We start from the raw sequence: 26,427 nt of genomic DNA on the forward strand, positions 1-26,427 counted from the left end.
AACAAGATTAAAATAAAAATCTTGATTTTGAGACCCGAAGAACTCGGGGGATGTCCAATTGGGGGGATTACCAACTCGGGGGATTGGCCCCGCCCACAGAACCGTGGCTTGCAATACGCCCATTTCTGCAACTGCCGCACGGTTTTAAAATTAATTTTTCTTGTTATTTCTCGCTCTATTGAGAAAAATACAGTTTTAAAACCGTGCGGCAGTTGCAGAAATGGGCGTATTGCAAGCCACGGTTCTGTGGGCGGGGTCAATCCCCCGAGTTGGTAATCCCCCCAATTGGACATCCCCGAGTTCTTCGGGTCTCTTGATTTTTATTCCTATTAGTACTTTAAAATATTTTTTTGATAACTAAGTAAAATTCCAGATGAAACGCCAAAGGCTCGTCGATAAGGAATGGATTCTGCAATTCCCTATCGAGTATTTTATCCATAAGGAAGTACATGAGTTAAACTCAACACAGGCTCAAAGGCTAGTCAGCTTGTTCAAAAATGGATGCGAAACTGCCTACATTGCACGATATCGAGGAGATGTGCACGGTTATTTGGCACCGGAAAAGATCAGAAAGGCAATGGAAGCATACGTGGATGCAAAAAATCTGAACAATAAAGTCAGCTCAGCCATCTCAACTGTGACAGCAAAAGTCGCCGGAGCACAGGAGAAGATCATAGTCACAGAAAGGTTCAAGAGATGTGAGGAATTCGATGAAGTCACCGATATTTCTAAAGAATATTCTACTGGGACAAGAAAAACGAAAGCGAATATTGCCAGGGCCCTGGGCCTCGAGCCTCCAGCACAGTCGATTCTCGATGGAAACTTTGTTGATTTTAAAAGTCTGTTGTCAAATGGTCTGAAAACTGTCAAAGATGTTGAAGAACATTTGAAGATTTGCCTGGCCGATTTGATTAACAGAGACGAAGAAGTTCGCAAAGTTTCTGCAAACATGTAAGGCATTTGTTTTGTAGAACTATTATTTTACAATTTTACATTTTCAGTGATATTCTGAAGAAGGAATGTCGGGTTTCCGCGAAGCTAAGCAGAGAAGCGGAAAAAAATAGAAAAGACCTGGAAAAGAGAGGCATCATTGAAAAATACAAAAACTTCATCGGAGAAAAGTGGAATGCAGAGGATATCCGTGATCATACTGTCTCTGCACTGAATAAAGGTTTTGATGAAGGCATCATTACGTGGAAAATTGAATGTGAATTCAACGACGCTAAGTATATTCATCCGTTCTCGAGGAAAAGTGTGTATTTTGGCATGAAAAACTTTTATCAAGAGGCTCTCGCTTATTCCATCAAAAATTATTTTATTCCGAGAATTGAACGGAAAATGGCGTAAGAAATTAAAATTGAAACAGTAAATAATTATAAACAACATAAATTTCAGAAATCATCTGAAGGATAAGGCAAAAGATCGATCAATTGTTCTGTTCGGTGAGAATGTTGACCAACTGCTGTCTCAAGAAGGAATCCGTGACAAGTTTGTCATCGCTTTGGATCCAGGCAGAAGCAAAATCAAAACTGCGTTTTTGAAGCCAACTGGCGAAGTCGTTGATATGAGTAGTTTTTCGATTTATGGAACAAGATTTGACGGAGGAGGCGTCGATTTGTTGAAGAAATGGTCGCAGCAAACAGAGAGAAAAGATATTGTATTCGCAATTGGAAATGGTACGAATACATACAATACACAGATTGCTGTATCAGATATGATCAACAGCAATGTGTTCCCCAAAGAAATTAATGTGTCTTACTGGTGAGTAAAATTTATCAGTGGACCAGCACAGATTTCAACTTTACTTTTCAGTATTGTCCCTGAACATGGCGCTTCGAAGTATAGTTGCACTCCATCTGCAATTGAAGAGTTTGGAGAAAATGCGGAGATAACAGAAATTTCTGCAGTTTCAATCGGTAGACGTCTTATTGATCCAATGTCAGAATACGTGAAGATCGAACCACAACACTTGGGAAAAGGACAATATCAACTTTCTGTGGACCCGAAAAAATTGAACGAAAGTTTGCTGAATGTTGTACGCGACAGAGTCTCCTTCAACGGTGTTGATCTGAATACAGCCAGCAAGAATTTGCTTCAAAGAATCAACGGACTCAATGAGAAAACTGCCAAAGAAATTGTACAGTATCGGGAGCAGAATGGCAGATTCAGATCAAGAGCAGAATTGAAAGAAGTCAAAGGAATAGGCGCTCTCACTTTCCAACAATGTGCCGGATTCCTGACTGTGTCTCGTCCAGATGACGCCGAAGATGGACCACCAAAGAAAAAGTTCAAAAAGTCTTCAACATCCAAGGAATGGAATCCATTTGACGAGACTATAGTTCATCCGGATGACTATAGAACTGGTGAAAGGTGAGTTCTAAAAATTTTTAAGTTATTCTCACATAAACCAAATTTTACAGCTTGCTGGGAAAGCTGAATGTCAGCATCGAAGATATAACTGGCAGAATAAAATCATTTTCAATATCACGACTCACCGCCGAGGAGGCTAAAGTTCTCAATTTGCTTCAAAATCTTACACTGAAGACCAAAATGAAGCCTCCACCACCATTAAGAGTAAGGCTTTATTTAAATTTTAACTTAAATAATAACTAATTTTCAGACAAAAGTTGGTCAAATTCGTGATCTTGCTGAAGGCCAGAGATTTACCGGAACGGTGTCGAACAAGGTACGCAACTGAAAAGTCATTCCACCAAGAAAATACATTATTTCAGACCGATTTCGGAGTTTTCATCGATATTGGAGTCGGACAAGATGGACTTGCGCACATCAGCCATTTCAAGGACGGACACTATTCATTGATGCTTCCATCTGTCAATGACAGTGTCGAAGTTGTTATTGATAAAATTAGAGAAGACGGAAAAATTTCCCTCAGTCCGGTTTATTAAAACGAGTTCGAGGAACGGCGTATAAAGTGTCATCATCATTCCATTTTAATGCATGTACTAATTTCTTATTTTTGAGCAAACGCATCATACAGATAATAGGTAATAAACTTGTTTTCTGACTGCTTCAATGTGTTCCAGATGTTTACAAGTTTGGAAAAAATTATTTCCAGATCTTTTCGATATTTTTTCAAATTCCCACGTTTACTGTTCTGTGTATAAGCACCACGTTTTGAAGATCTGTTCAAAAAGGAGATCTACGAAAAGAAGATCTACAAAAAGAAGATCTACGTTTTCAGGATCTGGCACCGTGCCAACTGCGGTTTTCTCGATGAAAAACGAAACAACGATGCTCCGATGTTACGCGTCGCGTATTGTTTAGCGTTCAGAAATATATTTTTTGAAATTTTCTTCTAGAAGAAACGCTTAACGACACGCGACGCGTAACATCGGAACATCCTTGTTACGTTTTTCATCGAGAAAACCGCAGTTGGCACGGTGCCAGATCCTGAAAACGTAGATCTTCTTTTTGTAGATCTTCTTTTCGTAGATCTTCTTTTTGAACAGATCTTCAAAACGTGGTGCTTCGTGTATAATTTGATAATTAAATATTATAATGTTTTTTTTTCAGGAAAGAAAATCCGAAATTTCGGCGGAAACAATGTATTTAGTGGGCGGAATCGAAATAATAAAATTTGCAACCGCCACACGTTTTTTCCGTGCGAGGGTTGCGGAAAAAGCGTGCGCGAATTGCGGAAGAACACTTTCGGTCCCGCCCACAAAAGCTGTCGAGCTCAAATTTTTTTCGGGTCCAAGAAACCGTTCTGCAAAAATGTTAATGTTATTTCATACATAAAACCTAGAAAGCTTTGGCAGCCTGTTTCGATTGTGCCAAAATTCTTCTTTTTGCATTTTCGCGTCATGGTGAACTTTAGAATTCTGCACCGCGACGCCGGCGCCAAATTATTTTTCTTTCGAATTGTGGCGCTAAATATCGCACGGTAGTTTTTCGTGTCATTCTCTCACTTCCTCCTTCATAATTAATGCTTGTGAAAGTTTCATCGCACTATTCCCATTCTATTCTTCCAAAATAATTTTTATAAGGCTACATTTTTCTCAAATACAAAAAAGTTCCCATATTTAACAGGTATTATTCGGAAATGATAATCGCAGCGTATCTTTTGTCATTGTTTTCCGTGTTATTTACGCTTTTTCGAAATATAGATATTTTCACGATTTACGTGTCAATAAAAAAAAAAGAGAAATCATTATAAAAACAAAACGTGGACGGTTCGATTATTATTTCCCAATGATACCTTGCCCGATGTAATCTGCCGCGCTCTTTAATAAATTTATATGATAAAATTCATTATGTTTAGCCAGGAACCTTTATCCATTGACCCGTATCACTATTTGCACTTCACAACAACCAATGCGGTCTGCGGGGGTCGAGCTGTCCCTTCTATCTCTCGTTTCTCTGTCCATTTTTTCGATGACTCGTTCCCTAGCCTCACTTTCCACTGTGGTATTTAGTTGTTCCTACATTTCGCAATAGTTTCTCTTATTTAGTCTCCTTCCATGCCTTTTATATCTGCTTATTTGTTCTAGGCACTAAAAATCCACGTGCGAACACTTCCGTTTATTCGTTCTTTTTGCAAATTCTAAACGTTAACTATTAAATTCAATTTTCAGGTAATGGATAGTGGGAATGAAAGTAGCATTATCCAACCGCCAAACTTAAAAACCGCAGCAGAAGGAGATGTTAAAGAGTATATTGTGCAAGTGGTGACTTCTCATTTCGGATTATCACCACGCGACCAAACAACTCTCGATGTGGAACTTACTGCTGCAACGACTTTTATCACCGATTTCATCAATGAAGCCGATAAAAATGTAATTGTGGTAGATCGAGTTGTTGCCCGTGAGCAAGGAGATCAGCCAGCCGGAGCTGAGAGTGGAGGAGAAGAATCTGCTCCAGCTACCTTCCAAGTTCACGACGGTCTCTTCATGACGGATCGTGGTCAAGCGATGATGTTTGTGAAGCAAAGCAATGTTATTGAAGCTGAAAAGAAAATTGCAACCCAAGTTTCGGCGTTCCCGTTGAATGGAGGAAGTGCATGGGAGCAACTTCATTTCTTGATGAGTCGTCTTCTCAACCCATATTGCAAGTCATTCATCGGACAAAGTGGAAGAGGCGAACGAGATGGTGATAAGCTTGCACCGACGGTTCAGAAGTGCTTCACTGAAGCTGAAGCCGCCTTGTTACATCTTCAGCAAAATATCGATATTCCGGAGATCAACTTGGTTGTCAATCAGCATATTTTGGATGCTATCGAGCAGGCTGGAAAGGAAAACCGTCGTGCTAAGGTAGGACTTATTTTATGTACTATTAAAGCTATAGAAGTTACTAACAGATCGAAGATCTCGGAGATCTCGTGGAAGATGCAAACTTCTTGAATGCCCTTCAATCTGGCTGCAATCGCTGGGTAAAGGAAATTCGGAAGGTTACTCAACTGGAACGTGATCCTAGCAGTGGAACTTCCCTCCAGGAAATGACTTTCTGGCTGAACTTGGAACGTGCTCTTCTAAAAATTTCACAAAAGCGAGACGGAGAAGAGGTCACTTTGACACTTGAGGCCCTAAAGTGCGGAAAGCGTTTTCACGCAACCGTTGGATTCGACAGTGACAATGGTTTGAAGCAGAAATTGGCGGTTGTTCAGGATTACAATACGTTGATGAAAGAATTCCCGCTGAGCGAGCTGGTCTCTGCCACAGATGTCCCCAAATTGATGCACGCTGTCGTTGGAATTTTCCTTCATCTTCGAAAATTGCGATCCACCAAATATCCACTACAACGTGCTCTTCGTCTGGTTGAAGCGATTTCTCGTGATCTCAACTCTCAGTTGCTTAAAGTGCTCTCATCATACAATTTGATGCGTACTCCAATCGCAGAATTCAATGAAATCATGTCACAGTGCCAAGCTTTGTTCAGCAAATGGGACGATGAGTACGATAAATTCATTGCTTTGCTTCGTGATATAAACAAGAAGAAGCGTGATGATCCATCAAAGTTGTCCTGGAAAGTCACAGCAGTGCACAAGCGACTCGAAACTCGACTTATGCAAATTTTGCAGTTCAGAAAGTGAGTGGTAATGCAACAGTTTCCAAGAAAAATTGAATTTATTTCAGGCAACACGAGCAATTCCGTACTGTTATCGAGCGAGTTCTTCGTCCCGTCGGAAATGGATCTAGGGAAAGAGAGCAGTTGATGATTGATTCCTCGGAAGGAGAGAAGTCACCAGATGAGCAGGTGGACATTGCATACGAATTTCTGAAGAACGTTGATTTCCTTGATGTCGACAGTCCTGCATGGGAGAATGCTTTCAAGCGCTATGAAGACCAGATTGGAGTAGTTGAGACAGCAATTACTACTAGACTGAAGAGCCAACTGGAGTCATCCAGAAATTCAAACGAAATGTTCTCCATTTTCAGTCGCTACAATGCTCTCTTCATCCGCCCTCGTATTCGTGGAGCCATCTACGAGTACCAGACTCGACTGATTAATCGTGTCAAAGAGGATATCAATGAACTTCAAGCAAGATTCACGAAGGCACGTGGTGAGCAAGGAGTGAAAATCATGCAAACTGTTGGTCTTCCTCCGTTCTCTGCGAAAATTATGTGGATCCGTAATTATGAAAGGCAACTTCAAAGGTATATGAAGCGCGTTGAAGATGTTCTTGGAAAGCAATGGGAAAATCACGTTGATGGAAGACAGTTAAAAGCAGACGGAGACAATTTCAAAGTGAAGCTGAATACTCAACCGATGTTTGACGAATGGGTTGAGTCCGTTCAATCACAAAATTGGACGCTGCCCAACAAGATATTGACAGTCGATAGAGTCCAGGTGGACGGCAGAATGCAACTTCAACTCAAAATCAACTATCATAGTGATAGTTCAGTTCTGTACAAGGAAGTATCCCATCTGAAATCAATGGGATTCCGTGTTCCTCTAAAGATAGTCAACTGGGCTCATCAAGCCAATCAGATGCGTCCATCAGCTACTTCCCTTATTGAAGCTGCACGTACATTTGCTTCTGTGAATGCTGCGCTGGCATCCGTACAAGGAGTTGACTCATTGCTTGCAAGTTACAAAAAGGATATTCAAAATCAGTTGATTGAAGGTTTGTTTTTTATAATTTATTTAAAAATATCCACATAATCTTTTTGAAAAAATGTTTAGAAATCTTTAGAAAATATAGTAAAAGAAATACAATACATTCCATGCTGATTCGCGGAACCTGGTAACTGTCGGCCGCCATATTTTTTAAGAGTGAAACTGGACCAATTGCCACTTTCTTCAGACGACTATTTGAAAAAGATTTTACATGGATTTTTGAACCGGAACCCCAATTTTTGTAGTCTTAAAATAGAAGGATTTTTTAAAACAGATAATAGTATTTATTATTTTCTCAATTTTGATCTGTGACCGTTGTCAAAAACTAATCTGCCTTAATTCTACATTCACGAATACATCAAAGAACGCAATAAAATGTTATGCACCTAATTATTTCAAAAATTATATGAAACAATTTTCAGGAGCAACTCTCGGATGGGACTCTTACAAGGTTGATCAGTATCAACTGAAGTTGGCTGAAACTGTGAATACGTATCAAGAGAGATGTGAAGAGCTGCTCAACGTTGTTCGAATTGTCAACGCCGATTTGAATGTTCTCAAGTCATGCCGTTACGATAAGGAAACCATCGAAAACTTGTTAACTTCGATCCAAAAAGGAGTTGATCAACTTTCTCTGGGAAATTATTCGAATCTGGCTCAATGGGTTAACACTCTCGACCGTCAAATTGAAACTATTCTCGCTCGCCGTGTGGAAGATGCAATCCGTGTTTGGACTTTGGTTTTCTCTCAATCAGAAGAAGTCGAAGAGCTGCGTGAACGTCAAGTGGTCCTTCCAACTGTCAAGAACGTTGTCGTCGATTTGTGTATGACTGCACAAACCTTGTACATTAGTCCAAGCACTCGTGAAACTCGTGAGAAGATTCTTGAACAATTGTACGAATGGCACAGTGTCTGTACTGCACAAATGAGAATCAGTGGAAAGAGATTCCAGATGGTTATGAATGAAGAAATTGAACCGGAAACATATCACAATATCCTCAATGTGATGCCTGAAGGGCAAGCTTGTCTTGAAAAAGCATATGATTGTGTCAATGGAATCATGTCTGATCTTGAAGAATATCTTAGTGAATGGCTCAGTTATCAATCTCTCTGGGTACTTCAAGCTGAGCAACTATTTGAAATGTTGGGAACATCGCTTTCAAAATGGATGAAGACTTTGATGGAAATTCGCAAAGGACGTCTTGTTTTCGATACTCAAGATACTCGCAAAGTGATTTTCCCCGTCTCTGTAGAATACGGAAAAGCACAACAGAAAATCCTCTTCAAGTACGATTACTGGCATAAGGAAATGCTTGTCAAGTTCGGAGCAGTCGTTGGCGATGAGATGCAGAAGTTTTTCAATTCTGTGTCCAAATGGAGAAATGTCTTGGAAACACAATCAGTGGATGGTGGATCAACTTCTGATACTATTGGCCTCATTTCGTTCGTTCAGTCATTGAAGAAACAAACCAAATCTGGACAAGATGCTGTGGATTTGTACCGATCCTCCCAACGTCTTCTAAATCAACAACGTTATCAGTTTCCTGCCCAATGGCTTTATTCAGAGAATGTTGAAGGAGAATGGTCTGCATTCACTGAAATTCTCAGTCTTCGAGATGCCTCGATCCAGACACAAATGATGAATCTGCAAACCAAGTTCGCGCAAGAAGATGAGCTTGTCGAGAAACGAACCGTTGAAACACTGACTGAATGGAACAAGAGCAAGCCCGTTGAGGGAGCACAGCGACCACAAGAGGCCTTGAATGTCATCACTGCATTCGAAGCGAAGTTGAACAAATTGACCGAAGAGCGGAACAAAATGAGAAAAGCAAGAGTGGCTTTGGATCTTTCTGATAGCGCTCATGCTCCTTCAGAAGGTGATAAGCTTACTGTAGCTACTGAAGAATTGGCAGCTATGAAAGATGTGTGGAAGGCGTTGCAGCCAGTATACACTGGAATAGACGAAGCAAAAGAGAAGACGTGGCTCTCTGTTCAACCTCGCAAGATTCGTCAGTCGCTTGATGAGTTAATGAACCAATTGAAGCAGCTTCCGGTGAAATGCAGAACTTACAAGAGTTATGAACATGTCAAGCAGATGCTTCATACATACGGAAAGATGAATATGTTGGTTGCGGAGCTGAAGTCAGAAGCACTGAAAGAGCGCCATTGGCACCAAATGATGAAAGAAATGCGAGTAAATTGGAATCTTTCCGACCTCACTCTCGGACAAGGTATAGTGAATAACTTTTATTCATTCGATTTTTTAATTTATTTATTTTTCAGTTTGGGATGCTGACATCCTGCGACATGAACATACGATCAAAAAGATTCTTCTCGTTGCTCAAGGAGAAATGGCTTTGGAAGAATTCTTGAGGGAGATGCGTGAATACTGGCAAAACTATGAAGTTGAATTGGTGAACTATCAAAATAAGACACGTTTGATCAAAGGATGGGATGATCTATTCAATAAGCTCAAGGAACATCAGAACTCCCTGTCTGCTATGAAACTCTCTCCATATTACAAACAATTCGAGGAAAGTGCTCAATCTTGGGATGAGAAGCTGAACAAAATAAATGCAATGTTCGATGTGTGGATTGATGTTCAACGTAGATGGGTGTATCTCGAAGGATTGTTCTCTGGATCCGCGGAAATTTCCACTTTGCTTCCATTTGAGAGTTCCCGTTTTGCAACCATTACCACGGATGTGCTCGCTTTGATGAAGAAAGTTGCCGCATCTCCACGAATTCTGGATGTTGTGAACATGCAAGGAGCTCAGCGGCTTCTCGAAAGACTCGCTGATATGCTGGCTAAAATTCAGAAAGCATTGGGAGAGTATTTGGAGAGAGAACGTTCTTCATTCCCTCGTTTTTACTTTGTTGGAGATGAGGATTTGCTCGAAATCATGGGTAACAGCAAGGATATCACGAGAATTCAGAAGCATTTGAAGAAGATGTTTGCCGGAATTACTGCAATTGATATTAACGAAGAGGACAGATCGGTATTTTTGTTTTGTTTTTGGTATATTTTATAAATTTATTGATTTCAGATCACAGCTTTCCATTCGAGAGAAGGTGAGAAGGTCGACCTGGTGAAGATCGTTTCAACAAAAGATGTTCGCATTAACGATTGGCTGCAAGCGCTTGAAGCAGAGATGAAGCACACATTGGCTCGTCAGCTCGCTGCCTCGTTGACTCACTTCTCAAAAATGAACATTCAAACGATGACCACCGACGACTACGTGGAATGGTTGGACAAGTTCCCAGCTCAAGTGATCACGTTGACTGCTGAAATTTGGTGGTGCGATGAAATGGAGAAGACACTGGCTGATGGGAAGGGAGCCGAAAACGTCGAGCAAGCAGTTGTCAAGACACTTGAATTGCTGGCTGATAGTGTTCTCAAGGAACAACCTCCAATTCGAAGAAAGAAAATGGAAGCATTGGTGAGTTTCTTGAATTTTTAATATGATACTGAATTATTTGCTAAATTTATTTTAATTATGAATCTTATTTAAACAACAAATTTTCAGATCACAGAACTTGTTCACAAGCGTGACACCTGCCGTAAACTAGTGTCAATGAAGATTCGAGCTGCCAACGATTTCGGATGGCTCCAGTGCATGCGTTTCTACTTTGATCCGAAACAAGTTGATCCTGTTCGTTGCTGTGTAGTGAAGATGGCGAATTCGCAGTTCTTCTATGGATTCGAGTATCTTGGAATTCAAGAACGTCTTGTTCGCACCCCACTCACCGATCGATGCTATTTAACAATGACTCAAGCATTGCATTCTCGTCTCGGAGGATCTCCATTCGGACCTGCTGGAACCGGTAAAACTGAATCTGTGAAAGCCCTTGGACATCAACTTGGTCGTTTTGTTTTGGTATTCAATTGTGACGAAACTTTCGATTTCCAAGCCATGGGGCGTATTTTGGTCGGATTGTGCCAAGTTGGTGCATGGGGTTGCTTCGATGAGTTCAATCGTTTGGAAGAACGTATGCTGTCGGCTGTCTCACAACAAATTCAAACAATCCAAGAAGCCGTACGTGCTGGTGGTGATATGAGTGTGGATCTTGTTGGAAAACGTCTCAATGTCAATTCAAATATTGGAATCTTCATCACAATGAATCCAGGATATTCAGGACGTTCCAACTTACCAGATAATTTGAAGCAACTCTTCAGAAGTTTGGCAATGACACAACCAGATCGACAGCTTATTGCTCAAGTGATGCTCTTCTCTCAAGGATTCCGAACTGCAGAGACTCTGGCAAACAAGATTGTTCCGTTGTTCATTCTTTGCAAGGAACAACTTTCGGATCAATGTCACTACGACTTCGGTCTTCGTGCTCTCAAGTATGTGCTTGTATCTGCTGGTAACATTAAGCGTGACAAGTTGGATAAAATGGGCTCAGCAGCTTTGGAAGATGTTGCCGAGCAACAAATGCTCATTCAATCAGTCTGTGAAACTCTCGTGCCAAAACTTGTAAATGAAGATATTGCCTTGTTGTTCTCTCTTCTTTCGGATGTGTTCCCAGGAATTCATTATACTGCAAACCAGATGAGAGAGTAAGTTTTTTTCTTCAAACTATTCAATTATATTTATTCCTTACTTTCAGACTTCGCCAACAACTCTCTACTGTTTGTGATGAGCACTTATTGATCTATTCTGATGTTCAAGGAGAAATGGGATCCATGTGGCTTGACAAAGTTCTTCAACTCTACCAAATCACGAATCTCAATCATGGCCTCATGTTGGTTGGATCCAGTGGTTCCGGAAAAACTATGGCATGGAAGGTTCTTCTCAAGGCGCTTGAAAGATGGGAGAACGTTGAAGGAGTTGCTCATGTGATTGATGCGAAGGCGATGAGCAAAGATTCGTTGTACGGAGTTATGGATCCAAATACTCGTGAATGGACCGACGGATTATTCACGTCAGTTATTCGTAAGATCATCGATAATGTTCGTGGAGAAGCTGATCGTCGTCAATGGATTATCTTTGATGGAGATGTGGATCCTGAATGGGTTGAGAATTTGAACTCCGTCTTGGATGACAACAAGCTGTTGACATTGCCGAACGGAGAGCGTCTTTCGATTCCTCCAAATGTCAGAATTATCTTCGAAGTTGCTGACTTGAAATATGCTACACTTGCCACAGTGTCTCGTTGCGGAATGGTTTGGTTCAGTGAAGAAGTTGTCACCTCGGAAATGCTATTCGAAAGATATCTTTCAATTATTCGTCGTGTTCCACTCGATTCCGATTCTGCTATCAGTTTTTCGTCGTCAAGCGCTCCAGTCAATCTGATTGGTGAAGATGCGAAACCAACACGTTCAATCGAAATCCAAAGAACTGCTGCTCTTGCTCTCCAAACACACTTCTCACCCGATGGAATTGTTCCTGGATCTTTGAAATATGCAGTTTCTGAACTCGAACATATCATGCCTCCGACACCACAACGTCTTCTCTCATCCTTCTTCTCCATGATGTCATATTCGATCAGAAAAATCGTGTCTCATGACGAAGGATTAATTGATGACTCTGTGGAGATTGATCAAATTCAAAGTTTTGTTCTTCGATCAATGCTCACCAACTTGGTATGGGCGTTCAGTGGTGATGGAAAGTGGAAGTCAAGAGAAATGATGAGCGATTTCATTCGACAAGCAACTACTATATCTTTGCCTCCAAATCAGCAGGTAACTTTGATTTTTTTTAGATAAGAAAAACGATATTTTTGTGAAATTTGAAGTTTAAGCCATTTTCTATTATAATATTTATAAATTAAATTAAATACTGTTTTAGATTTTTTTTTTGAAGCAAAATCCCCATTCTTTACTACTTCACCTGTATTTCAGAATTTTTGAAATTCTAAATTTATGGTAAACTTTTCAGGCTTGTCTCATTGATTACGAAGTTCAACTCAGCGGAGACTGGCAACCATGGCTGTCGAAGGTTCCAACTATGGAAATTGAATCTCATCGTGTAGCAGCTGCAGATCTCGTTGTTCCAACTATTGATACTGTCCGTCACGAAATGCTTCTCGCCGCATGGCTGGCTGAACACAAACCATTGGTTCTGTGTGGTCCTCCGGGATCTGGTAAAACTATGACTCTTCTCGCTGCACTTCGATCACAACAAGAGATGGAAGTGGTCAATGTCAATTTCTCATCATCGACAACTCCAGAACTACTTCTTCGCACTTTCGATCATTATTGTGAATACAGGTGGGATATTTATAATTTTTTATTTATTTAGTTTCATCAATAACTTTTTCAATAATTCATTATGGTTTCTTTCAGAAGAACACCAAATGGAGTTGTACTTGCTCCAGTTCAACTGTCACAGTGGCTTGTTATTTTCTGTGATGAGATCAACTTGCCAGCTCCAGATAAATATGGAACTCAGAGAGTTATCAGTTTCCTTCGCCAATTGGTCGAGTTGAATGGATTCTACCGTACATCGGATCACAGTTGGGTGTCCCTCGAACGAATTCAATTTGTCGGAGCTTGTAATCCACCTACTGATCCTGGTCGTCATCCAATGACTTCTCGTTTCCTGAGACACGTTCCAATTGTTTATGTCGATTATCCTGGACAAACTTCGTTGCAACAAATCTACGGAACATTCAATCGTGCAATGTTGAAGATGACACCAGCTGTGCGAGGATTGGCAGATCAGTTGACTAATGCGATGGTTGATGTATATCTTGCCAGTCAAGAACATTTCACTCAAGACGATCAACCACATTATGTATATTCTCCAAGAGAATTGACTCGATGGGTTCGTGGTATTTCTGAAGCAATTACACCATTGGAATCGTTGTCTGCTGAACAGTTGGTTCGATTATGGGCTCATGAAGCTATTCGTCTATTCCAAGATAGATTAGTAACTGAAGAAGAACGTGAATGGACTGATAAGTTGGTCGATACTACAGCCGAGAGATACTTTGGAAACGCTTGTCGTCTGGACGAGGCTCTCAAGAGACCATTGCTCTATTCATGTTGGTTATCCCGTAACTACGTTCCAGTTACTCGCGAGGAACTCCAAGACTACGTGTCAGCAAGACTCAAAGGATTCTACGAAGAGGAGCTCGATGTCAAATTGGTTCTTTTCGATCAAATGTTGGATCATGTTCTCCGTATCGACAGAATTTATCGTCAATCTCAAGGTCACTTGCTTCTCATCGGAACTGCTGGAGCTGGAAAAACGACACTTTCAAGATTCGTCGCTTGGCTCAATGGATTGAGTGTATTCCAATTGAAGGTTCACTCCAAATATACTGCTGCTGATTTTGATGAAGATATGAGAACAGTTTTGAGAAGAGCCGGTTGTCGTAATGAGAAGCTTTGTTTCATTATGGATGAATCAAATATGTTGGATACTGGATTCCTCGAAAGATTGAATACATTGCTGGCTAACGGAGAAGTTCCAGGATTGTTTGAAGGAGATGAACATACCACACTCATGACTCAAATCAAGGAAGGAGCTCAACGACAAGGACTGATTCTTGACAGTCACGATGAATTGTACAAATGGTTCACTCAACAAGTTATGCGAAATCTTCACGTTGTATTCACCATGAATCCATCTGGAAGTGGACTTCGTGAGCGTGCTTCAACATCGCCGGCCTTGTTCAACAGATGTGTTCTCAATTGGTTTGGAGATTGGAGTGAGAATGCTCTTTATCAAGTTGGATCGGAGCTCACCAGAACAATGGATCTCGATAGAACCGATTATGAAGGATCAGTTCGTTTGACACCATCTTGTGAGTTGGTTCCTTCACAGCCCACATATCGTGATGCAGTGGTCAACACATTATGCCTTGTGCACAAGACAGTACAGAAGTTCAATGAGATGGAGACGAAGAAGGGACATCGCGTGATGGCATGCACTCCACGGCACTTCCTCGACTTTATCAAGCAATTCATGTCACTGTTCCACGAGAAACGATCTGATCTTGAAGAGGAAAAGATTCACTTGAACATCGGTTTGAACAAGATCAGTGAAACTGAAGAGCAAGTGAAAGAGCTACAGAAGAGTCTGAAATTGAAGAGTAATGAACTCCAGGAGAAGAAGGAAGCAGCCAACTTGAAGTTGAAGGAGATGTTGGGTGATCAACAGAAGGCTGAAGAAGAGAAGAAGTTCTCGGAGCAATTGCAGAAGGAGCTCGCAGAGCAGCTGAAGCAAATGGCCGAGAAGAAGACATTCGTGGAGAATGATTTGGCACAAGTCGAGCCTGCTGTAGCGGAGGCTCAGACAGCCGTGCAAGGAATTAAGAAGAGCCAGTTGGTTGAAGTTAAATCTATGTCGAGTCCACCAGTAACTGTGAAGCTGACTTTGGAAGCAATCTGTATTCTGCTTGGAGAAAATGTTGGAACCGATTGGAAGGCGATTCGTCAAGTTATGATGAAAGACGATTTCATGACAAGGATCCTTCAATTTGATACAGAATTATTGACACCTGAAATTCTGAAACAGATGGAGAAATACATTCAAAATCCGGATTGGGAATTCGATAAGGTCAATCGTGCGTCTGTTGCTTGCGGTCCTATGGTGAAATGGGCACGTGCTCAGTTGCTCTACTCGACAATGCTTCATAAAGTTGAACCTTTGAGAAATGAACTGAAGAGATTGGAACAGGAAGCTGCAAAGAAGACCCAGGAAGGAAAGGTTGTAGATGTGAGAATAACTGAATTGGAAGAATCCATCGGAAAATACAAAGAAGAATATGCTCAACTCATCGGTCAAGCTGAAAACATCAAACAAGATTTGCTTTCTGTTCAAGAAAAAGTCAATCGTTCAACAGAGCTTCTATCGTCTCTCAGATCAGAACGTGATCGTTGGTCAAGTGGAAGCGCTGGTTTCTCTCAACAAATGGATTCTTTGGTTGGAGATGCACTTCTTTCTTCTGCATTCCTTGCTTATGCTGGATACTATGATCAGATGCTTCGTGATGAAATCTTCCATAAATGGTTCAATCATGTCGTTAATGCCGGACTTCACTTCCGTCACGATTTGGCTCGAATTGAATACCTCTCAACTGTTGATGATCGTCTGCAATGGCAGCTCAATTCTCTTCCAGTTGATGATCTTTGCACTGAAAATGCTATCATGCTGCACCGTTTCAATCGTTATCCGCTTATCATCGATCCATCTGGACAAGCCGTTGAATACATTATGAAGCAGTTTGCTGGAAAGAATATTCAGAAAACATCGTTCCTCGACGAGTCATTCCGCAAGAACTTGGAATCGGCTCTTCGTTTCGGAAATTCGCTGCTCGTTCAAGATGTTGAAGCATATGATCCAATTCTCAATCCAGTGCTTAATCGTGAAGTCAAGAGAGCTGGTGGACGTGTGCTTATCACAATCGGAGATCAAGATATCGATTTGTCACCTTCATTCCAGATCTTTATGATCACTCGTGATTCAACTGTTGAATTCTCTCCAGATATTTGCTCACGTGTCACATTCGTCAATTTCACTGTTACATCATCATCCCTGGCCAGTCAATGTCTGAATCAAGTGCTTCGAAGTGAAAGACCAGATGTGGACAAGAAGAGAAACGATCTTCTGAAACTTCAAGGAGAATTTGCAGTTCGTCTTCGCCATCTCGAAAAAGCCCTATTGGCTGCTTTGAATGAAAGCAAAGGAAAGATTCTTGATGATAATTCGGTTATTGAAACTCTCGAAAAACTGAAGAATGAGGCCGCAGAAGTTGCTCAAAAGTCAGCTGAGACTGACAAAGTTATGGCAGAAGTTGATGCTGTGTCCGCTCAATACCAACGACTCTCAACAGCTTGTTCTCACATTTATCACACTCTACAACAGCTCAATGAGATTCACTTCTTGTACCATTACTCGTTGGACTTCCTCGTGGAGATCTTTACACATGTTCTCAAGACTCCAGAGCTATCCTCTACGACTGACTATGCGAAGAGACTGAGAATCATCACAACTAGTTTGTTCCAAGTATGAACTTCAATTTTTTGGTTTCAAAATCTAAATCAATGTTTTTTAGACTGTATTCCGTCGAGTTTCGCGTGGAATGTTGCACACCGACAAAGTCCTTCTGGCTCTTCTTCTCATGAGAATTCATATCCGCTCCAATCCATCTGCTCCTGCATATGAGCAACATTTCGATCTTCTTTTGGGAAGATCAGACTTTGTCGCCAAGAATGGTAAGGTTTTCATTACTTTAACTTTCATCATAATATTCAATTTTTAGACGAAGCTGACAGTACAATTCCAGGAGGACTTGACTTCCTTACCGTTGAGAACAAGAAGTCAATTGCCAAGGCACGAAAAGTTGTCGGATTCGAAAACGTATTCGCCCATCTTCAACACAATTCCGCAGCTGTGACTTCCTGGTTAACCAACGATAATCCCGAATCAAATGTTCCAGTTGTTTGGGATGATGCTGATGGAAAACTCTCGCCTCTGTGCATTGCAATGAATTCATTGATCGTTGTTCATGCTCTTCGTCCGGATAGACTGATGGCTTCAGCTCATCGCGTTGTTTCGACCGCTTTCGATGATCACTTTATGCAGCAAGACAAGGTGGTTGACATTCTGTCAATTGTGGATAATGAGGTTTCTCCGTCCGAACCAGTTCTTCTGTGCTCAGCTACAGGATACGATGCATCCGGAAAGATTGAGGATCTGGCTGTAGAGACCAATCGTCAGTTAACTTCAATTGCCATAGGATCAGCCGAAGGATTCAATCAAGCCGATTCTGCTCTGGGTACAGCCACGAAATCTGGTCGCTGGGTTCTTCTGAAAAACGTCCACTTGGCTCCAAGCTGGTTGGCACAATTGGAAAAGAGATTGCATTCGATGAAGCCTCATGCTCAATTCCGACTCTTCTTGACCGCTGAAATTCATCCAAAACTTCCATCTTCAATTCTCAGAGCTTCTCGTGTAGTTGTTTTCGAACCAGCAACCGGTCTGAAAGCCAACCTGCTTCGTTCTCTGTCAAGTATTCCACCTCAGAGACTCACAAAGGCACCAACCGAACGAAGCAGATTGTATTTGCTTGTGTGCTGGCTTCATGCTCTTGTTCAAGAACGACTCAGGTATTTTATATCTTTCCTCGTAAAGCTTTAACATAGAAAATTTCAGATACACTCCACTTGGATGGTCGACGGCTTACGAGTTCTCTGATGCTGATCTTCGTGTCGCATGTGATACTCTTGATGCCGCTGTAGATGCTGTTGCTCAAGGAAGACCAAATGTTGAACCGGAACGTCTTCCATGGACAACTCTTCGTACTCTTCTCAGTCAGTGTATCTACGGAGGAAAGATTGACAATCAATTCGATCAAGTACTTCTTGATTGCGTTCTCGAAAATCTTTTTACTGCGAAGAGCTTCGAACAAGATCATGTGCTTATTCCGAAATACGATGGAGATGATTCTCTTTTCACTCCGAACATGTCGAAGAAGGATCAGATGATCGGATGGGTTGAAGAGCTGAAGAATGAGCAGCTGCCAGCTTGGCTTGGGCTACCAAACAATGCTGAGAAAGTTTTGCTCACGAAGAGAGGAGAATCCATGCTCAGAAACATGTTGAAGGTGACAGATGAAGAGCTGGCATTCAATGAAGACGGAAAGGAAGAGGTGAAACCACAATGGATGGCTCAACTCGGAGAACTTGCCAAACAATGGCTTCAACTTCTCCCGAAGGAGATTGTTAAGATGCGTCGCACCGTCGAGAACATCAAGGATCCATTGTTCAGATTCTTCGAAAGAGAAGTCAATCTTGGATCACAACTCCTCAAGGATATTCGTCGTGATTTGAACGAAATTTCCGCTGTCTGCCGAGCCGAAAAGAAACAAAACAATGAGACACGTGCACTGGCTGCCAGTCTACAGAAGGGAGAAGTTCCAACAGGATGGAAGAGATACACTGTTCCACGAGAAGTTACTGTGATGGATTGGATGACTGATCTCAACGAACGACTGAAACAACTGATTCGTATCGGAGGAGCTGATAACTTGAAGGTAAATTATATTTTCTAGAAAATTGTGAACAATTAGTATTAATTTTCAGCGTGAAACTTTCTGGCTTGGAGGAACTTTCTCACCAGAAGCCTACATCACTGCCACTCGCCAACAAGTTGCTCAGGCCAACACTTGGTCTCTCGAACAGCTCAATCTTCACATTCACATTGGACGAACTGATAGTACAGATGTGTTCCGTATTTCGGGAATTGATATTCGTGGAGCAAAATCAGTCGGCGGAAATAAACTTGAACTGTGCGAGCTTGTCAAATCCGAATGTGACATTGTCGAGTTCAGTTGGAAGCAGGTAAATATTTCTGAATAATTATTTCGTTGATTCATTGAACATTGTTTTCAGGATGTTGCTGATGGAACACGTCTGCCACTGTATCTCTATGGTGATCGCCGTCAACTGATTTCACCACTCGCATTCCATCTTTCTTCTGCAACAGTGTTCTACCAACGAGGAGTTGCATTGGTTGCCAACTCAACTCTCTAATCGTCTCCGTTCCTTTATTGTAATTTATTTTCTCTTTAATTTATGTTTAAACCCCTTCCTAATTTAATTTCTAGATCGTTTCAAATCCCATCATTTTTCAATCGCTGAACTTCCCAGATCCCAATTTTTCTCAATAAACCGAGTATTTATTTAAAGAAAAAAAAGTCGCGTAATTCTATCATTCAATTTATAAGAAACCATTTCTAAATTCAATGATATTAAAATTGCTTCTATTCCATCTATTATTCTTATTATTATCAGTGAGCAGCGCTCAAAAGTTGAGCAAAGAAGAAAATTCGAAACGGAAAATTACATGTGGCCAGGGTCTAAAATGTGAGAATACAGTATACTGGTAAATAAAATTCAATAACTAAACTTTAATATCAGTAAAATCTGGATATGGACGAAAAGTTCTAAATGGACTGAGAACAAAAATAGAAGATGCTCCATGGAATGTAGCAATAGAAATAGAAACAAAAGATGTTGGATTATGTACAGGAACTCTTATTTCGACACGCCACGTCATCACCGCCCGTCATTGTTTTGCACATTTGATGGATTACGGATATGTATCGATTGGTAAAAATCAATTGATTCATGGATGTGAAAATGAGTATGGGTTTTTTAAATTTTTATGATTTTCTGGTTTAGAAAAAATTTCATTTGTTAGCCGCCAAAGTTGGCGATTTTTGAGGCAAAATTTAATACTGTACCCAGTATCGACACGAAAAATGTTTTGTTAAATAAAAAACGGTGTGCTCCTTTAAAGGGTACTGTAGTTTTAAATGTTTGTTTATCCGGAGTCTTCATCGATAGTCACATACACATAAATGTTAACAAATCGTATGAAAACTCCACAGCAACGAAATTTTGAAACTACAGTACTCTTTAAAGGCATATCTGTAAGTTTGTATTTTACAAAAAAAAGGGTGTCGAGACCGGATACCGTATTTTCGGCGCAAGAAACCACAAAATTTCTGGGTCTCAATACTTCGTCGCAAACATACCGTAATCGGGTGTTCGCGACGAGATATCGGTTACCAGATTGGACTTTACAAAATTTCTTATCACGAATCAATCGATTCGTAACGCTCGATGTGCACCTTTAAGAACTACAGTAATTTGTTGCTCGTAATTTCGTAATGTTTTTCGATTTTTCACGGTTTACTCTCACACATGCAAATAAAATCAAATTTACACAGCAAAATTGAGAATGAACAAGAGAAGAAAAATTGGATTGGGTTACTGTAGTGCGCAGTCACGGTTTTAAGATATTACGTTTGTTGTGAGACCATTTTTTTGTAAAATCGAAGCAAAACGGTAAGTAATAACTACCCTGTCCAAAAGAGCGCAGTTTCTTCAATACGAATTTCAAAGTCTTCTTTCCAGCAATGATGAAGACCTTGTCCTACATGGAAACTTGACCAATTCGTTCAGAATTTACACGGGAACTGGCTGTGGATATCGAAAATATTGCAAAGGGATGAATTCCACGTCTGTTGGAATTAAAAAAGTTTGAAATTATTTTAATGATTTTTTGAAAGAACAACTCTAGATAATTCTTCCAAAAGTCTGCGATGACAAACAACTGGATTTCGATGATTTTGCAATTGTGGAGTTGTCAGAATCGTTGAAGATGTCTAGAAAAGATCGATTTATCTGTGTAAACCACGAGGACAGTAATCTCTTTAACGAGAACAATCGGATGCAACTTTTCGGTTTTGGAATCGACCGTATGTTTTATTATTTGAAAAATAAATCTTATTAAAAAATCTGCCCACGTTGCAGCATCGGCTGGAAATCAATCGGCAGGTCCATTGAGATCTGAAACTGTTAAAGCTGAAAAATGCTTTACAACGACTGGAAAAGCATTTTGCACAAAATCAATTTCCAAGAATCAATTGGCATGCACAGTTTGTACTCCGTTTATTGAAGTTTTCTAAAAGTTTCTAATTTTAGGGAGACAGTGGTGGTGGAGTTGTTCAATTGATTAATGACCGGGTTACTGTAGTTGGAGTTATTTATGAAGGTTTGGAATTTTTGTAGAACAGTAGAACATCTAAAGGCTCACTAAAATTCGATGGGGACACTGCGTAGGCCTGAAGGCACCTAGTGTAACACCTTCTCCTTCAAAAATGCCTACCTGGTCCGGATCTTAACTGGTCAATTTTTAAAAGAACCCAGAGCTAAAAACATTATCCATCTAAGAATTTTTTCAGGTGTTACATGTGAGGCATCAACTACCGATGAGCAGGACTATGTGGCAAACGTGGCGTATTATTCCGACGATATTTGTAGATATGCTGGAATTTGTGACAAGTAAGCTTTTCAAGTAGGGACACGTCAAATTTCTTATGAAATTTTCAAAAAATAACCTCCATTTAAAGGTGTGTAGCTTGAATCTAGGGCAATTGCTGATCATCAATTATACAAAATGAGCCAGTGTTGCATGTTATCTCAATATTTTTTAAATTAGTGATAGAATATAGAAAATCTTTTTTTTTGTCTGAAAATGGTTTTTATTTCAGATAGAACAACTGAAAAAAATTCTTTAAAATTCCCTGAAATTTCGAAAATGCTGGAAAAACAATTTCAAAAAATTGTCAGATTTTTTTCGGCAATTTTTGAGCATTTTTCAACTGTTAGTTTTTGAGTTATACGTGATTGCCGGACAGCTCTGGGAAACGGGCAAATTTGATATTCCTTTTCTTTTTAAAGTAATATAACTTTCAGGTACCCGGATTCCAAAGCCATCGAAAAAGCTAGAAGTCACAGTTCAATAAACATTTATATTATATCGAACCTTTTATTGCTTGCTCAAATGCTTTAAATAAATGAAATAATTCATCTGGAAATGTTTGTTTCCATTCGATTTCACTTTGTATACTACTAACAAAATAATCAACGATTCAGATCCATGACTTATTCATTCCACATTTCCATGACTGCTGTTTTAGGAGTTTTAGGACCTGAAGCCCTTTTAACAATGTCTGCGTCTCTCAGAGTTACACGGTGTTTAGTCGATATGCGTGACCGGATTTATGTATGACAGAATGGAGTGAAGAAGGAGGAGAAGGACTACTCGAGTTGAGTGTGTTGCCTTTTTGGAGTTTCTGAAGTTCCATTATGGTGTTTTTGTGTTTCAAGACTACTTTGGAAGTGTCCAGAATTTCAGATTTTGATTTAGAGAATGGAAGATGTGAAATGGTTTTAAAAACTATAGAGAGTTACAAAAAACAATTCCCTTCCTTTTTAGTAAGTTTCTCTAATGTAATTTTTGACATTAATATGTTTTGAAACCCAAGTCTTAAATTTTAAAGTTTTTTTCTCCGAAGAACTGGCGCTTGCAGCAGAAATCTTGTACAACTTGTGTGATGTCGTAGTTATTTGGAAAGTTTTTTTTGTTGATATTTTTGAAAGTTTATGATAAAACAGCTACTTATTCTATAACAATCTCGTTGGTACAAGACCTAGCTAGCGCCTGCTCATTTTCGTAAACTAGTAAAAGTTTTGACATTTTAGCAGTAGATACGTGGCAGACTAAATAATTTCTGTGCTTACCTAGAAGACTAATAGGATGCTCAAAATTTTCCGTCAGTTTTGGTAATTGCCAACTTTAGTTAAAATTTGGGTTTGTTTTCGGTTCGAACCCCCTAAAATTTAAAAATGCAAGCAAATGAAACGGAATTGAAGAATAAAACTTGCAGAAACAATGTTTGGTGGATTTCCAAAAAATATAATGGATGAGAACTGAGTTTCAGCAATTTCAGCAAGAAAAAAAACTGCGAATTTGAAAGTTCAAGCCCATTTTCGTTTTTTGAAGTTCTACTACGATATTAGTAATTTAAAAGAATATAGGAAACCTTTACAAACATATATATTTATTTATTCAAATAAAAAATTTTTCTATTTCTATTAAAACAAGCGAATTCAAAACCCCTGTCGTGATCTTTCAAGTTGAAGCCTTAGTCAAACGACACTCATTATTACATAATGTAATCTCCTCCAGTTTCAACTTGCCATAACAGTTGCACCCATTATAATCTTGTTTAGTAAGAAGAGGTCATTGAAGAAAAGTTCACCCCATTTTCTGCCGTTCATCTACACTTCTTTTCTCGACGCACTTCATTAATCTGTATTCACTCCCTAAATGGAATATATCCTTTGAACCCTCTTCTTATTCCAAAAGAGTTCCCTGATACTTTGATACTGCGGAACATTTCCAAATTCCTCTTACTTTCTAACTTAAACCTTTTACTATTTCCCACTTTCACCAAAAGAAGTTCCTTCCAAAAAATTTGTGTGAAAAATTTATGCGGAAACCTCTGCCCTTCTTCTTTTTCTTTTTCTTTCTTCATCTCTCCAACCTCCCCTAAAAATTAGGTGTCGCGTGTATATGTGTGTGTTTAAATTCACAAATTCACAAATTGGCTCCACGTTTTTGTGGGTAAGGTTCATGTCAAAATGAGCAATTTCTATGCATTCTTGATGAAAAGTCGTGAAAAAGGCCATTGCAATTCCCGGAAGGACAACCCAAGTGTAACGGTCAATCTGAACATTTTTAGTTAATTGATTCATTGAATTGATTTTTTGTGTGAAATTTGTTTATTAAAATGGCAATTATGGAGCTAGAGGTAAAATAGGCAAATATAATTGTAAAAGTTTTAAAAACATTTTTGTCAAAAGTTTGCTCGAATTTTACTGTTACTCAAGTTTCACCTATGATGTTTAGCCGTTTGGCAATTTTTTTGTCGACAAATTCGGCAAATCGGCAAAATGCCGGTTTGTCGACTTGCCGATTTTCCGGAAATTTTCATTTACGGCAGTTTGCCGAGCATCAATTTGCCGGAAGATTTTGGAGGAATTTTTTATCAGATGGAAACACTTAAAAATGTGCCTTTTTGAAATTTTTTTCCGTTTACTTCAGATATTTTTATAGAATTCGCATACCTTTCAAAATATATGTAGGAGCATTAATAGAATGTGTACAACTTTGCGATTGAAATTGAATTTCTGAAATTTCCAAAACAAAAGTGCAAAATTACAGTTTGCCGAAACTTTTCGGTAATTTGCCGGTTTACCGATTTGCCGGAAATTTTTAATTCCGGCAATTTGACAGATTTGCCGAAAAAAAACGTTTGTCGCCCACCACTGGTTTGAATTTAGACGAACAAATTACGAAGAGTGTTTTATGTTGATAACGTGTTGCTTAATTGTATTTGAACACTTTAAAAATGCCCAAAATTTCTCAAAAAGTCGGTAATTCACTGAGCTAAAAAATCTTACATGGTCATGCTAACCTGTAAAAAATCCCTAGTCGATGTCTAAAAATTCTTGACGATTTCTCCGGCTCCAAGGTTGACCTCACTGCTTGACTCACTCCCTATCCTCTCACAGAGTTCCCACACATTTATTTAAAAAGCAGCTCTGTTTCACTTTATAGCTTACTAGTTCCTACACTATATCCTCTTTCCAAAAACATATACGTTTTCTTCCTTTTTCTTCGTCTTTTCCTTCTTCTAAGTGCCTCATCCTTGCCTTTCTTCTTTTTCTCGACCTCCCTGGTGCACCCCTTTTCCACCCACTAAATCAAAAATGCACCCTCTCTCTCTCAATGGAAATGGTTCTACAAAGGACGGGGGAGGCACAATACAAAACATTTCTCCAGTTCATCATCTTTCAACGCAACTTGAAATTTTATGTATTACAGAAACAAAACAACACTTTACTACTCTACCGAGCTCGACAAATTCGGCAAATTTGCCGAGAACCCTTAGTCTGCACATATTTATAATATTTCCAGAATGTTTGCTTACTCCTAGACACTATTAAAATCATTAAAATTTTGCAAAATTTTTTGGAGCAACTTCACCGGTCTCTAAAGTAATGAAAAAATTCACTGAAAAGTTTACGATCGACTTTTTCTGGTTAAAAGTGATTCGCTGAATTTTTTAAAGGAACATATGTTATAGGCCCTCTTTCTGAAAATACGATTTTCATTTAGAAATCTAGATGAGGCTGCAATCCTTTATTGAGAGTTTGACAATTTCTGCCTTCAGTTTCAGAGTTAGCTTTGAAAACTTTTGACCTACCTGTCTTCCTATATATCTCCAGGAATGTTATATTCTACAAGTTCGCAGTCAGTCAAATCCAAAATTCTTGTGTTCCATATCTCACCAAAAGAATCTTTGCATCCCGAAAACTTTTTGCCCCTTCCCGCGCCGCGCTCTTTTCTTTTTTTTTTCATCGTCGTTTTCTGCATCATTGCTAATAATCTCGCTGGATATTCGTTTCTACGTTTTTCTCCCCATTATCATGTCAATTACACAACCGCCAATCCAAATGGCATTTGACCACCTCCCGGGGCGGTGTCGGCGTAATTTTGTCCTCAATGAGTGGTCTCGAGAATTGTATTTAGGATTTATAAATCTTCATGTTTTTTGGTTCGGCATGTTTCCTGATTTTTATGAAGATTTGAAGAGACATGGCGGGCCATTTTTACATGCTCAGATGGCCGAGTTTTCTCTAGCTTAAAAAGTTCACAAAATCATGGACCACCTAGAAGAGCATATCTTTGCACAAAACGTGGTTGCCTAAAAATTTTTCATACCCGAATTTTGCTATTGTCAAGTTTTTACTATATGTTTATTACTTTTTAACCTAAAAATCTGCAGATTCGTATTCCAAGGAGTTTCAACAATTTTTGAGCGAGTTTAAAATTTAATTTCTTTAGCGATGTTAGCATTTTGTAATGCCAATTCTCAAAATCCCGGACAAAAACCTTGTAAACTAACTGTACAACAGGGGTGTGCGGCAAATTTGCCAAATTTGCAGTTTGCCGAGCTCGGCGAATTTCAAAAATG

At 39.6% G+C, this 26,427-nt stretch overlaps 3 protein-coding genes across 4 annotated transcripts; all 3 read left to right on the forward strand.

The window, feature by feature from the left end:
* Positions 1 to 373: 373 nt before the first annotated feature.
* Positions 374 to 3,027, forward strand: ZK973.1 (S1 motif domain-containing protein; the record flags this gene model as incomplete). The annotated part of the gene is made up of 7 exons (NM_058961.4): positions 374 to 951; positions 1,002 to 1,343; positions 1,396 to 1,761; positions 1,813 to 2,370; positions 2,421 to 2,574; positions 2,621 to 2,686; positions 2,733 to 3,027. 7 exons carry the CDS (start codon positions 374 to 376, stop codon positions 2,904 to 2,906), a joined length of 2,238 nt encoding a protein of 745 aa, NP_491362.1. The 3' UTR covers positions 2,907 to 3,027.
* A 1,566-nt stretch (positions 3,028 to 4,593) lies between these two features.
* Positions 4,594 to 19,716, forward strand: dhc-1 (Dynein heavy chain, cytoplasmic; the record flags this gene model as incomplete). 2 transcript variants are annotated; one of them, NM_058962.7, is made up of 15 exons in its annotated part: positions 4,594 to 5,270; positions 5,318 to 6,045; positions 6,093 to 7,084; positions 7,500 to 9,308; positions 9,361 to 10,076; positions 10,125 to 10,517; positions 10,605 to 11,638; positions 11,689 to 12,763; positions 12,960 to 13,291; positions 13,367 to 17,036; positions 17,086 to 17,245; positions 17,293 to 18,139; positions 18,186 to 19,065; positions 19,115 to 19,372; positions 19,424 to 19,716. In NM_058962.7, 15 exons carry the CDS (start codon positions 4,599 to 4,601, stop codon positions 19,562 to 19,564), a joined length of 13,707 nt encoding a protein of 4,568 aa, NP_491363.1. The 2 variants fall into 2 exon arrangements, with proteins under 2 accessions (NP_491363.1, NP_001427165.1); NM_001440212.1 differs by lacking the exons at positions 4,594 to 5,270; positions 5,318 to 6,045; positions 6,093 to 7,084 and having other exon boundaries at positions 7,904 to 9,308; positions 19,424 to 19,564.
* Positions 19,717 to 19,764: 48 nt separating this feature from the next.
* On the forward strand, positions 19,765 to 22,420 carry try-15 (Peptidase S1 domain-containing protein). Its single transcript, NM_058963.4, has 8 exons — positions 19,765 to 19,897; positions 19,952 to 20,177; positions 20,954 to 21,077; positions 21,120 to 21,297; positions 21,353 to 21,477; positions 21,524 to 21,593; positions 21,784 to 21,883; positions 22,298 to 22,420. The coding sequence occupies exons 1-8, from the start codon at positions 19,777 to 19,779 to the stop codon at positions 22,392 to 22,394; spliced, it is 1,041 nt and encodes a 346-aa protein (NP_491364.2). The 5' UTR covers positions 19,765 to 19,776; the 3' UTR covers positions 22,395 to 22,420.
* Positions 22,421 to 26,427: the final 4,007 nt, after the last annotated feature.

The sequence above is a fragment of the Caenorhabditis elegans genome, chromosome I, assembly GCF_000002985.6.
Source record: "Caenorhabditis elegans chromosome I".
In the NCBI taxonomy this organism is placed as follows: Eukaryota; Metazoa; Nematoda; class Chromadorea; order Rhabditida; family Rhabditidae; genus Caenorhabditis; species Caenorhabditis elegans.